Source organism: Oncorhynchus mykiss, chromosome 29 (assembly GCF_057628025.1).
Source record: "Oncorhynchus mykiss isolate SJ-2025 chromosome 29, ASM5762802v1, whole genome shotgun sequence".
NCBI classification, from domain to species: Eukaryota; Metazoa; Chordata; class Actinopteri; order Salmoniformes; family Salmonidae; genus Oncorhynchus; species Oncorhynchus mykiss.
In genome coordinates this window covers 27110001-27123310 of record NC_143050.1, presented here as the reverse complement: position 1 = coordinate 27123310, position 13310 = coordinate 27110001, and the positions used below count along the sequence as shown (strand labels likewise).

General features: G+C 45.6%; 2 protein-coding genes across 43 annotated transcripts in view; one reads left to right on the top strand and one right to left on the bottom strand.

The window, feature by feature from the left end:
* dnm1a (dynamin 1a) overlaps positions 1 to 7334 on the top strand; it is an 82890-nt gene extending 75556 nt beyond the window's left edge. For 8 of the 23 annotated variants that reach the window (XM_090226914.1, XM_090226907.1, XM_036967876.2 and 5 more), the window contains 2 exons: positions 70 to 267; positions 4231 to 7334. In XM_090226914.1, coding sequence (XP_090083040.1) covers positions 70 to 267; positions 4231 to 4261 — 229 coding nt within the window. In that variant the 3' untranslated portion in view covers positions 4262 to 7334. Of the gene's footprint in view, positions 1 to 69; positions 272 to 469; positions 503 to 1511; positions 1549 to 4230 lie in introns of those variants that run through there. The other 15 variants (XR_016493306.1, XR_016493305.1, XR_005040435.2 and 12 more) reach the window with 8 other exon arrangements.
* Positions 7335 to 7450: 116 nt separating this feature from the next.
* golga2 (golgin A2) overlaps positions 7451 to 13310 on the bottom strand; it is a 26272-nt gene continuing 20412 nt past the window's right edge. For all 20 annotated transcript variants that reach the window (XM_036967866.2, XM_090226899.1, XM_036967867.2 and 17 more), the window contains 3 exons: positions 12024 to 12130; positions 11100 to 11280; positions 7451 to 10669 (listed from right to left, as the gene is read on the bottom strand). In XM_036967866.2, coding sequence (XP_036823761.2) covers positions 10401 to 10669; positions 11100 to 11280; positions 12024 to 12130 — 557 coding nt within the window. In that variant the 3' untranslated portion in view covers positions 7451 to 10400. The remainder of the gene's footprint in view (positions 10670 to 11099; positions 11281 to 12023; positions 12131 to 13310) is intronic.

Here is a 13310-nt window from a genome sequence, read left to right as displayed (position 1 = left end):
CCTGCTGGTGTGAAAGAGAACTGCCTGCCGAAGCACTCAGCCTCTCTCTCTCTCCCCCTCCCCCCTCAGGTCCCCAGCCAGCAGTCCCACTCCGAACAGAAGGGCTCCCCCAGGTCCCCCTGGTCGCCCTGTCTCCCGTGGCTCAGCCCCTGGCCTCCCTCCTGGCCCCCCTGTCCCCTCTCGCCCAGGGGCCTCCCCGGACCCTTTCGGTGGGCCCCCCCCATCAGTCCCCTCCCGGCCTAACCGCGCACCCCCCGGTGTGCCCAGGTGAGTGAAACCAAACCCAAACGTTACATCTCAACGCAAAAAGTCCCCAAGCCTATCAACGTGTGACACTACACTAGGTCCTACAGGGAGACAGACAAGCCAATGAGGTTGCGTAAGTGATATACTATGAGAGTGGTGATGATGATGGTGATGATGATGAAATCACATCTAAGCTGAAGTGTCAATGCTCTCTGTTGCTAAGGGGGATGTGAAGACGCCAGGAGGATGGATGGAGGTAAATGAGAGGGGAGAGATCTTGGTGTGATAGAGGACAGAGCCAGATAGACAGAGAACGTCGGGTTCAGAGGGTGCTGAAAGCTAGAGAACAGATGGGAGGCAGAGGTAGGATGGATGAGAGACATGTCATAGATGGACCCTTCCAGAAGCCCAGCTCCTGTAGTAAAACACACACACCTCACACATCTTTGACTTAGGTTGTTGTACTGATTTACATTGCTAACTGCCAAGAAGGTTTCAGGCGCTACTGACATCCATTTCCTACACACTACTAGAACCTCCCAGGAACTAACGGCTTTAATTCCATTTACTATTATTGGTACAGCTGTGCCTTGACTTAAGGCCACATGATCTTATCATTCCCCTAGCCCTCACCAGTAGCCCCTTACTAGTAGTCTAGTGGCCTCCTCTGTGGTTGAGTCCTTTGCTAGAATATAGTTTTGTACTAGAGAACTATCCTATATCCCCCTCTCCCAACCTTTGTCTTTATAGTTTAGGAATGGTGTCTCTTATCTATCCTATCTCCATGTTGGAATAAACAGAGAGAGAAAGAGAGGGCAGGATGAGAGCGAGAATGAGAGCGAGCGTTTTAAATTTTCGTTCTCTGTTAAACTGCCTCCGCACTGCTAACGTTTGCCTTGTGCTTGCCTGTGGTTGTGAGCTAATGGACACTGTACTGATCTGATGTGAACTCACGGTCAGGGCAGCAGCTTGCCTTACTTCGGGAGACACACACATTGCCTGACACTGCTCTTGCTCACACACACCTTCAAACGTCTAAATAACCCTCAAACAAGGGCTCTAAAGCAGCCGTGGTAAAACCAATCACCCCAGATTACTTTCAAATAATGCTCCAAATCTGATTGGTCCATGGGGAGAGCAGAGCCTTGTCATGTGACGTGGGTCTCTCCTGCACTGTAACCTGTATGTGTTTGTTTGCATTCCTCTTCCTGTCCATCTCCTTCACCACACCTCTATCCCACCGTTGACTATGGTTCCTCTTTCAGAATCACTATCAGTGACCAATGAGGACTAACGCTTCTGGTACGTTTGGTACTAATCACTGTCATCATCTTCATCCTCCTCTTCCTCATGCTGCTTTCTCTTAGATACCGTCACCTCACTGCATGCCCATCACGCTCTCCCTAATGCCTCTTTTGACATTGCATGGACAAACACACACAAGCACACACACAGATAGTTTGTGTCACTGTGTGAGCCTTGTTGGTTTTGTTATTGTCTGCTGAAGTCAAGTTTATTTTTCTAGTTTGGGAGAGGTTTGTGTCGATGAAAAAAGTCAGAGGATACCTCTAGATACGCACATGCATACACGCACTCAGACACACACACACTCACACATACACACACACACATGCATATACACACACGTGCACGCACACACCTGACCGGAGCTGCTCGTTAGGGGTCAGAAGTCAAAGGCCATGGGTTTGTGTCAGTGTGGGCTCATGACATCTCACCCCGTCCCCAGTCCTGTCTCTGATTGTTTGGTGGCGTGACACATTGCTGTGCTATATTTATCCTGTCTAAATGTCAACATAGTATTCAATAGAGCTTAGGGATGCTGTCAGAGAAAGCCTATACTGTGGGTGGTAATAATGATTTGTAAAGGGTATGTTATGTCTAGTCTAACGTCTATCCAACTAGCTATTCTGGCGGTCATCATTTACCCTGCCTCCTATAGTTGAAATCTATTTTTTTAGCATTTATGCTAACTAGCCCCTCTTTTGATAGTGAAGTAAAGATAGCATAGACTTGATGATCATGGCAGAACTACTATGGAGATTATACACGTGTTATGTAGCCTTTGTAGCAGCTACCACACAGCTCAAGGGGTGAAATGCAACCCTCTGTTGCTCACGTTTTGCATGCTGATTGGGTTGAGAGAGGAGAATATTATGGATGATAATATAGTGGAGCTATACTGCCCTCTTCTGGGCACCAAAACAACTGCCTGTCACCAATGGACACTATGTACACTGAACAAAAATATAAACGCAAAGTGCAACAATTTCAAATAGTTACAATTCATACAAGGAAATCAGTCTATTGAAATAATTTCATTAGGCCATAAATGTATTTCACATGACTGGGAATACAGATGCATCTTTTGGTTACAGATAACTTAAGGTAAAAAAGGTAGGGGTGTGGATCAGAAAACCAGTCAGTATCTGGTAACCAGGATTTGCCTCATGCTGCACGACATCTCATTCACATAGAGTTGACCAGGCTGTTGATTGTGGCCTGTGGAATGTTGTCCCACTCCTCTTCAATGGCTGTGCGAAGTCGCTTGATATTGGTGGGAACTGGAACACGCTGTCTTACACGTTGATCCAGAGCATCCCAAACATGCTCAAGGGGTGACATGTCTGGTGAGTATGCAGGTCATGGAAGAACTGGGACATTTTCAGCTTCCAGGAATTGTGTACAGATCCTTGTGATATGGGGCCGTGCATTATCATGCGGAAACATGAGGTGATGGTGGCGGATGAATGGCACAACAATGGGCTTCAGGATCTCGTCACAGCACCTATGTTCATTCAAATTGCCATCTATAAAATCAAATTGTGTTCGCTTCACCCCACTACCACCATGAGGCACAATGTTGACATCAGCAAACCGTTCGCATACACAACGCCTTACACACTGTCTTCCATCTGCAGTACAGTTAAAACTGGGATTCATCCGTGAAGAGCACACTTCTCCAGCGTGCCAGTGGCCATCGAAGGTGAGCATTTGTTCACTGAAGTCGTTTACGACGCCGAACTGCAATCAGGTCAAGACCCTGGTGAGGAACAAGTACGGAGATGAGCTTCCCTGAGACGGCTTCTGACAGTTAGTGCAGAAATTCTACGGTTGTGCAAAACCACAGTTTCATCAGCTGTCCGGGTGGCTGGACCATACCACAGGTGAAGAAGCCGGATGTGGAGGTCCTGGGCTGGCATGGTTACACGTGGTCTGCGGTTGGAGGCGGCTTATGGTATAGAAATGTATATTTAATTCTCTGGCAACAGCTCCGGTGGACATTCCTGCAGTCAGCATGCCAGTTGCACGTTCCCTCAAAACGTGAGACATCTCTGGCATTGTGTTGTGTGACAAAACTGCACATTTTCGAGTGGCCTTTTGTTGTCCCCAGCACAAGGTGCACCTGTGTAATGATCATGCTGTTTAATCAGATTCTTGATTTGCCACACCTGTCAGGTGGATGGATTATCTTGGCAAGGAGAAATGCTCACTAACAGGGAAGTAAACAAATTTATGCACAACATTTGAGAGAAAAGCTTTTTGTACATATGGAACATTTCTGGGATCTTTTATTTCAGCTCATGGAACATGGGACCAACACTTTACATGTTGCATTTATATTTTTGTTGAGTCTATATACTGTATGCAGTATATTCCAAGATTCATGAAATCTGCAGGAATTATGTGTTTTAGTGTGTTAGCTGTTATGTCTGACTGTATTCTCCCACATTGTCCCATACAGATGTGTGTGTGTGTGTGTGTGTGTGTGTGTGTGTGTGTGTGTGTGTGTGTGCGTAGTAGTATGTTAAGAGTGGCATTGAGTTATACCGCTTGTGCGTAAGGGGGAGACACCCAGCCAGAGTGACAATCCTAACTCATCCCTGTCTTCGCTTATATCTGTGTCCCTCTGTCCCTGTGTTTCTGTCTGTCCGTCTATGTGTGTATCCATGGTCCTCTTGGCAGCCGAAGACCCCCGCCCTCACCAACCCACTAGACTACTGAGCCCCCTTCCCCTCCGACTCACCACCTACCCCACGGCAGAGAGACCAAGGACTGCAGAGCAACCTTCCTTACCTAGACCTGACCCTTCTTTCTCCTCTCCCTTCTCTACTAGATGACACAGTCACACACACGCACAAACCCACAGACACATTGTATACCCCGAATACAGAGAAATGCATTCACCCTCCACTGTATATTAAGGACCATTGTAGATAAGACTTCGAACACACTCAGACACACACATTTACATGTGTAAGTAGTCACACACTTAAACGGACAGGGCAGTGTATGCGTGGGTGGATTCAGCAAATATGGACGAGAGGGTTAAGGAACGCTATGCTGAAATATTTTTTCTTTCTCACCCTCCCCTTCAGATGGCTATTTCTGGTTGCTGACTTTCTTTCTTCCTCTCATATCTGAATTATATTTGTTTCTCTGATAATTTGGGATATTGATAATGATCTTTTTTGTTCTGGTTGACATGTTATTCTGTGTGTTGAATCTCTCTCGGGAGTAGATGCATTATCCATCTATCTAGGAAAGTGGAGTGGATCAGAAGGGATAACTGCATCTGAACAACAGCTTTCTTTTTGTTGTCTTCTGCTATGATCATCATGATCCATACTGGTCCCTAAAGTCACAGGCTCGGACAAACCTGACATAAATGGGCAAGGGCCCTTTTAGTTGGAAAAACACCCAAAGAGAAAATATACACATTAATGGTACTGACTCATGTGTCACAATGTGGTATCTATCTCTGTGATTTCTATGTATTATTTATGATACACTGATTCATGTGTCCTATTATATCTAACATCACAACAGTGTTTCCTCGCCTCTGAGTTTGGGGACATTTTCTCTCGTTATGTTTCATTCACTTGTTCATCCTTCACTTAATCTGGCTTCATTATGTCCTCTTTCCTATCTGTTTCTACTTGACTCTTTTTATTGAATAGCGGTCCAAGCAAGGGTGGGCCCTCTCACCCGAGAGCCCCCTGCCTCCTTTTGACTCCTAGAAGCCCCCTTTTTTGCCCCTTGGGACCCCCTGACACCCATCTCTTCTCTAACACTCCCCCCTTTCCACCACTCAGCCCCTACATGTGAATCCACACTATCCTTCACACACCAATCAGAGATCTCAGCAGCTCTTCACAACAGCCTCCCTCAAAGTAAGGGTGGAGGGGGAGCAAGAGAGAGGAAATAAATCAACGCGAACCCCGCCCTCTCGGAGTGGCCATCCCATTCCTGTTCATGGGTAGAAAAACAAAATATCTCTTCCTCCTCTTCAGTAGGAGTGAGGGTGAGGAGAACATGTGGAACGTTCTGCATCTGTGTCCATGTCCTACCTTCAGTAGCCATCAGGCCTTGCGTCACTGTGAAGGCCCATTCTTATGTGATATGATAACCATGATGATGATGTATTGCTGTGTCTGCAATGATACAACGATTGTTCAGGTGTTCAGACTGTGAACTGGTCACAGGAGGTTGGTGGCACCTTAATTGGGGAGGACGGGCAAGGACATGGTTTCCATGGGTTTGATGCCATTCCCTTCGCTCCGTTGATCACTATGAGCCGTCCTCCCCTCAGCAGCCTCCTGTGGATCTGGTGTAGATCGGTGTAAAATCCTCCTAAACCAGCTCCCTAAGGCACATTTGAAGACATGCTTCAGTCTCTGTACTCCTGCCACGAGTGCTGGGGGGGTTGTGAACTAGAGGGTCTCCTGCTAAAACCTGTGGCCCAACGTTGAGCAGTCATCCGTCTGTCTCTTCTCCTCCTCTCCCACTTGTCAATGAACCACTTCCCCACTAGTGAAACTCAGTACCTTAGCGAGGCGGGATCTAAATAGAAAGTGCAATATGTTCTTATTGGACGGCTTAATGAGAGCTGTCCACCAATCACACCAGACTCAGAGTAGATGCTCAGCCTGAGAGGAGGCAAGGAGACAAACAAGGCCCTAACGGTTCGTCGCAATACTGTCACATGGCATCCTTTCTCCTTTCCTCACAAGGAAAGCTCAAACATTGAAGTTGTTTTCAGGAAGACCATTTATAAGTGTTGCCAGTCCAAGATGAGATTTTTTTTGACCCTGTGTTTACAAGAGCAGTGACCCTAACAGGAGAACGTGTGTTGAATATCATTGGAACTGTGTAATAAGTGTTGGGGCGGGGGACACTGATTTTGGCATGGCTTATCAACTTTTTTCATTTTCTGTTCTTTCCTTTTTTCCCTCTCTCAGTGGTCAAGGGGGTGAGTGAAGACGTCAGGTTTAAAACCACCAACAACCCAATAAGTGATGGTCTATATACAGAAACCTATATACACACACACACACACACACACACACCTACCTGTACAGTCAGTGCACCTCTCCCGCTCCCATGTCACTCATGCGTTCCATTGCTGTTTGAGAGATGTGAGTTGACCCCCCTTTCTACCAGTGGACTCTGTAGTTTGTTGTATTTTTTTTACCCCGTTGGTAATAATAGTACATGGGCTCATTAACCTACCCACAAACCCCTGTTTCAGTATCCATATCGTACTCACCTCATACAAACCTACCCCTCTTCACAACACCCTTGAGTCTTAGCAACAGCCAATAAATAAAGCTATTATAAAATGAATTATTAAGAGTACATTTTATCATGGACATATCTTACTTGTGTAATGTATCCTGTGTGGTGCATCGTCTGAAACTGTGTTCCACTTGTGTAGACGTTAGTTGACATTGTATGAATACTGAATATTCAATTATTACAAATAAGTGACTGAGTGTGGTGTACAATGAAACATGACAAACATAAAGACAAACAAATAAGTGAATAATGTTATATGAAATCCTTGGCTATGGATGTTGAGTATTGGCAGGGTGTTTGATTAGTAGTATGTAGAATAATTTGTCGCTTGTCTCTCAGTTTCTGTCCGGAGAGGAAATGGGGGGGGGTAGAGTAAATATTTGTATTCTGTCCTGCTGTGACGACTTTGTCCTGTATCTTACTGCTGTCGGTGGAATGTGTCTGTCCAACAGGACTGCTTTGTCAAGACATTAAACGTCAGCGTACTGTCACCAAAATGGTCTGAGTCTTTTGTCGAGGAATCTCACACTCAAAATGACATCTCTAACAGGACATATTGAAGTTAGAAACTCCAGCGCTTACAAGGATCCATTGACCAGATGCTGTCTGCTTTGCTCAATCACTTTTAATCAGGAGAAATCACATCAGAAATATACTGCCGGAAGCCATTTTGTTCTCACAACGATCCTACATTGCATTAAAACTGATTAGTTTTGATACTTATTACAAATAAATAGATTTTTTTTAACCTTTGTATTAAATCACAGACGGTACCCCCACCCCTTCACTTCAGCTGTCCGTGTGTGTCCTGAAGCCAACAATGGATCAGACAGACACACAGACAAGCCCTCTGGGCTGCTAGCAACACTACAAACAGCCATTACACTTATTCCCACACACCAGGCAGAATGAATATACAATATGTTACACAGTTACAGTATATACAGTCCCTTTAAACAGAAGGAGTTCACCTCTGTCTCTTAATCATCATGTGCTCAATCCCACACATTCATTCAACAGTTTGAATTAGAAAGCGTGGAAAAACTATTTCACCTGTTACTTTTACTCTCTCGTCACCACCTTCAAAACAATAGTTGTAAATGACTATAACATATTCTCTTGGTTTTACCACTCCCAAAACAAAAGTTCTCTCTCTAAAGGAAAATAGAATGCTAAGAAAGCCAGGAATTTAAATATTCAGATGGGATCACTTTCAACAGAAATCATGTCAAGTCCTACTACAAAAAGTGCTTTGCTTCAGACACACACACACACACACCAGAAAACTCTCTCCAGAACCACTAATTTCTATATCTCATTTAATACACCTCACATAGCATCACCAAAACCTTTTTTCCAGACTGTTTTTGACATGCTTAAAGACTTCCATTCTTGAATAAAAATCAAATGTGGATATTGGCAGTCAGAGATACACTGGAAGCATAAAAATTCAAAAATATCCTAAATATTTTGGGAGTACACACATTTCCCCCAAAACTGTGGGGTGGCAGAGATGTGCCTATGGCAATTTTATCTTTACTTGGGTCATCATTGTAAGGTTATCTAAAAACAGAGGACCTTCCTGCACCTGTCAATCAAACAGCAGAGCTTACCCCCATTGCCCATTGCCCGTGTTACTGGAATGATTACAACCCTCTATTCATTTGTACATGCCTACACATCCTCCTAGTGCACACTGCGCGCGCACCACACACAATATTTCAGTCACTTCAACACACACTCTGTCTTCATTCGTGGAACCCTGAGCCCCGATGTGCCAAAGTGCACATGATGACATCATAGGGCTCCCAAGTATAGAAACCAAATGTCAGAATGGATCTGCCATAGAAAAGCTACTTTCCAAAAGTAAGTGAGATGGGACAGGGTTTGATTAGAAGCTCTGTACAATTTTAGTGCAATAACCTACAGCAAAATCCCATGTAACTTTAGAGAGAAGAGACAACTACCATTCAAATCATGAGGATACAATTGAGGTTGAATCATTTATCAAACAGACTCACCATCTTCATCCAGTCTCAAAGGGAGCGACTTAAATTATAAATGAGATATGTTGAGGGGCAACAAGCACAACATAATTGAAAGATTGATAAACAAGAGATGATCAACTGGTGCTATGAAATGGGGCCTCAAATAAATAACCGCAGAGAAAACTTGAGGAATTACAAATCAGTTGACTGGCTCGTGTGCATAAATAAGATAACGCTCTAGTGTACATACATATGTTCAAATTTCAGTGTTTCCACATAAAAGAGGATGGATAGACAAGGTAGTTGTAGGGGTGAGCAGCCATGTGTTTACATGCTAGTTCCTCTCTTTCCTGATGTCCTATGGCGTATCCTACTTAGAAGTGAAAAGTGCAAACTGCTCCCATCACTCCAAATGCTAGTGTCTTTACCAATGCTTTCCTGACTGACTTCCGCCCCAGGTAGGCCAAGGCTCGAGCCTGGCCTCTTACCTCCTTCATGTACTGTACCCAACTCGTCATGCCCTCCTCTACCCCACCTGCCATCCTGTCCTACTCAGACAACTCACTCACTCCACTGCCATAGAACATACCAACAGCTACCAAGGGCTGTGCCTCGATACGGTACTCCTCCATTCATGACCACTTGTCTGAGTGAGTCAGTCTACTCGCCAATCAGTGGTCATGGAGGAGAGGCGACGAGGAGATTAATTGAGACAGCCCACGCGCCGAAACCAAGCCATGTCTGTCTCTCCTACCAAACACACAGACAGACTAGCCCAGTTCTGCTCCAGAGTCAGACACATTGTGAATGGGGAGTTAGTTCCTTAACATAAAGGTACCAGTGGAGACTGGTGGGAGGAGCTATAGGAGGACATGCTCATTGTAATAGCTGAAATTGAATCAATGGAATGAGAGTCAAACATGTGGTTTCCATGTGTTTGATACCGTTCCATGTATTCCATTGTTGCCGCTAACGTATCACTCAAAGCCTTACATTTCTCCTATAAGAGACAATGACTGAGGGAGAGGCGACAGAGATACTTTATTGCGCCTATGGTTCAAATGGCAGAGAAGGGGAGAGAGACGGAGGGATCAATGTGCAGGAATAAACATCTCTCCATCAAGAGAATCACAGGAAGAATCTCAATAGCATCCGGTGGAATACTTCCCAATCATCGAATGGTATTAAATACCAATTAAAGGAGACAGAGCAGACAAACATTCACACTGCAAGTAAGGAGGTTGTGAAGGAGGAGGATGAGGAGGTGTACGAGGAGAGGAAAGCCGCCACACACACTGAGTTCACATCCTTAAGTCACTCTGTTAGTGCAATGAAAAAAAAGAAGCGGCATGCGAGACCAGCCAAGGACTCAACAGGAAGAGTGAGAAGGAAGGAGAGGAAACAACCTCTCCCAGAAAGTAGAGAGAGTGAGTGTGCATGTGTGTGAGAGACAGTATACCCAGAACTGTGTGTACGTGTAAATCCTAGATGACCTAAGTGGAGTGTGACGTGGTGGAATGGTATGTCTGTTCAGAGATCCTCCAACGTAGCGCCACAGTCTCATCATCATCAGACCACCAGGATCTTGACTTCGTCCTGCTCGTCGGGCCGGTAAAAGAACGGGACGCAGGGGTTGTCCCCCAGGAAGGGCACGGAGCGGGGCCCCTGGGGGTTTTGGATCTCCTGGAGCAGCTGCATGATCTGCCTGGTCGTGCCGTCCTCTTGGGGCCTCATCAGAGCCTGGGAGTCTGAGGGGAGCCCCTGGACCTGGTCTGACGGGCCACCGTGAGGGGGGTCGGTGGAGTCAGGCTTCACGGCTGACCTTACATCCGCAGACTCTGGAGAGAGAAGGGGGGGAGCGATGAGAGATCAGGGAGGTTAGTATAATGACGATCCATGGATGTGTGTGTATTGTTCTACTCCAGGGCTCTCTAACCCTGTTCATGCAGAGTTACCCTCCCGTAGGTTTTCAATCCAACCCCAGTCGTAACTAACCTGAGTCAGCTTATCAAACAGCAAATTATTACAATCAGGTGCACTACATTAGGGTTGGTAGTGAAAACATGCAGGATGGTATCTCTCCAGGAACAGGGTTGGAGAGCCCTGTTCTACTCCACATACATACATACCACACACACTTGTATTATTTGATGTGTGTTTGTGTATCTGGTCCGTCCACAGTGCTGAGTTCCTTGTGTCTCCGTGTGCGTGTATTTGTGGTGTACCTTCCTGTGTGTGTGTTTGTAATATATATAAGTGTGAGCATACCTTGTCCATCCACAGCGTTGAGCTCCATGCGTCTGTGGTGAGCCTGGATCTGCTCCTCTCCGGCTGGCAGCAGGTCAGGGTTAGCCGCAGCGCTAGCCAGCGCCCCAGTATAGCGGCTGTACCACTCGTTCCTCTCGCCCACCAACCTCATCACCAGGTCCTGCAGCTCTGCCAGTTTGGCCTGCACGGGCACAGAAACACACTCAGAACACTGGCAATACTCTGAAACGTATGTAGTTCATTCCTTGACTAATTCATGTTCTGTACCATGTATCATGTGGACCCCAGAAAGAGTAGCTGATGATTTTGGAGCGGTTAATGAGGATCCTAATAAATACCAAATACTACTCGTGCGTGCAAATTTCTGTCAAAAATATATTCTCCTCTTACCAGGTAAATTGACTGAGAACACATTCTCATTTACAGCAATGACTTGGAGAACAGTTACACTGGAAAGCAGGGGGGGGGGGGGGGGGTGAATGAGTCAATTGGAAGCTCAGGATGATTAGGTGGCCATGATGGTATGAGGGCCAGATTGGGAATTTAGCCAGGACACCGGGGTTAACACCCTTACTCTTACGATAAGTGGCATGGGATCGTCAGTGCCCACAGAGAGTCAGGACACCCGTTTAACGTCCCATCCGAAAGACGGCACCCTACACAGGGCAATGTCCCCAATCACTACCTGGGGGCATTGGGATATAATTTTTTGGGGACCAGAGGAAAGGGCAGAACGACAGATTTTTACCTAGTCGGCTTTGGGATTTGATGCAGCAACCGTTCGGTTACTGGCCCAACGCTCTAACCACCAGGCTACCTGGACCAAGCCTGCTTAGCTTCAGAGGCAAGGTAGCAGTGGGATGCAGGGTGCTATGCTGCTGGTGGTATACTGCATCCCTCTCATGTTTGGTGTGTGTGGTGTACCTTCATCTCCTCTTTGTCCTGGGCCAACATACTGATGTACTGCTCCTTCTCCGTGTGTTTCTGCTTCATGATGGCTCTCTGGTTCTGGTAAAGGGTGATGTACTCTCCTGGACAGACATACACAATTAAAGAGTAGGATGAGCAGACCTGTCACACTATGTGAGTGAACGTGTCAGTGCATCCCCGTTAGTGCGTGTGAGAGAAAAAGACAAGAGTGTGTGTGTCACTGATCGTGCCAGTCTTTACAGAGAGAGAGATGATTGAGTGTCTCACCAACAGCATTTCTGAAGACAGTTGTATACAGCGGTATATATATATATATACACACACACACAGAACCAGTCAAAAGTTTGGATACACCTAGTCATTCAAGGGTTTTTCATCATGTTTTACTATTTTCTACATGGTAGAATAATAGTGAAGATATCAAAACAATGAAATAACACATATGGAATCATGTAGAAACCAAAAAAAGTGTTGTTTAACAAATCAGAATATATTTTATACTTGAGATTCTTCAAAGTAGCCACCCTTACCCTTGATGACAGCTTTGCACACTCTTGGCATTCTCTCAACCAGCTTCACCTGGAATGCATTTCAATTAACAGGTGAGCCATGTTAAAAGTTAATTTGTGGAATTTATTTTATTCTTAACCCAGAGTTACCTCTGATGCAGAGGACAAGGTCATTAGAGTTAACTGCACTTCAGATTGCAGTCCAAATAAATGCGTCACAGAGATCAAGTAAAAGACACCTCTCAACATTAACTGTTCAGAGGAGACTGAGTGAATAAGGTCTTCATGGTCAAATTGCTGCAAAGAAACCACTACTAAAGGACACCAATAAGAAGAGATTTGCTTGGGCCAAGAAACATGAGCAATGGACAGTAGACTGGTGGATATCTGTCCTCTGGTCTGATGAGTCCAAATGTGAGATTTCTGGTTCCAACCGCCATGTCTTTGTGAGACGCAGAGTAGGTGAATGGATGATCTCCACCTGTGTGGTTCCCACCATGAAGCATGGAGGAGGTGTGATAGTGTGGGTGTGCTTTGCTGGTGACACTGTCTGCGATTTATTTAGAAGGCACACTTAAACAGCATGGCTACCACAGCATTCTGCAGCGATACGCCATCCCATCTGGTTTGCGCTTAGTGGGACTATCATTTGTTTTTCAACAGGACAATGACCTAAAATACACCTCCAGGCTGTGTAAGGGCTATTTGACCAAGAAGGAGAGTTATGAGTGCTGCATCAGATGACCTGGCCTCCACAATGCCCCGAGCTCAA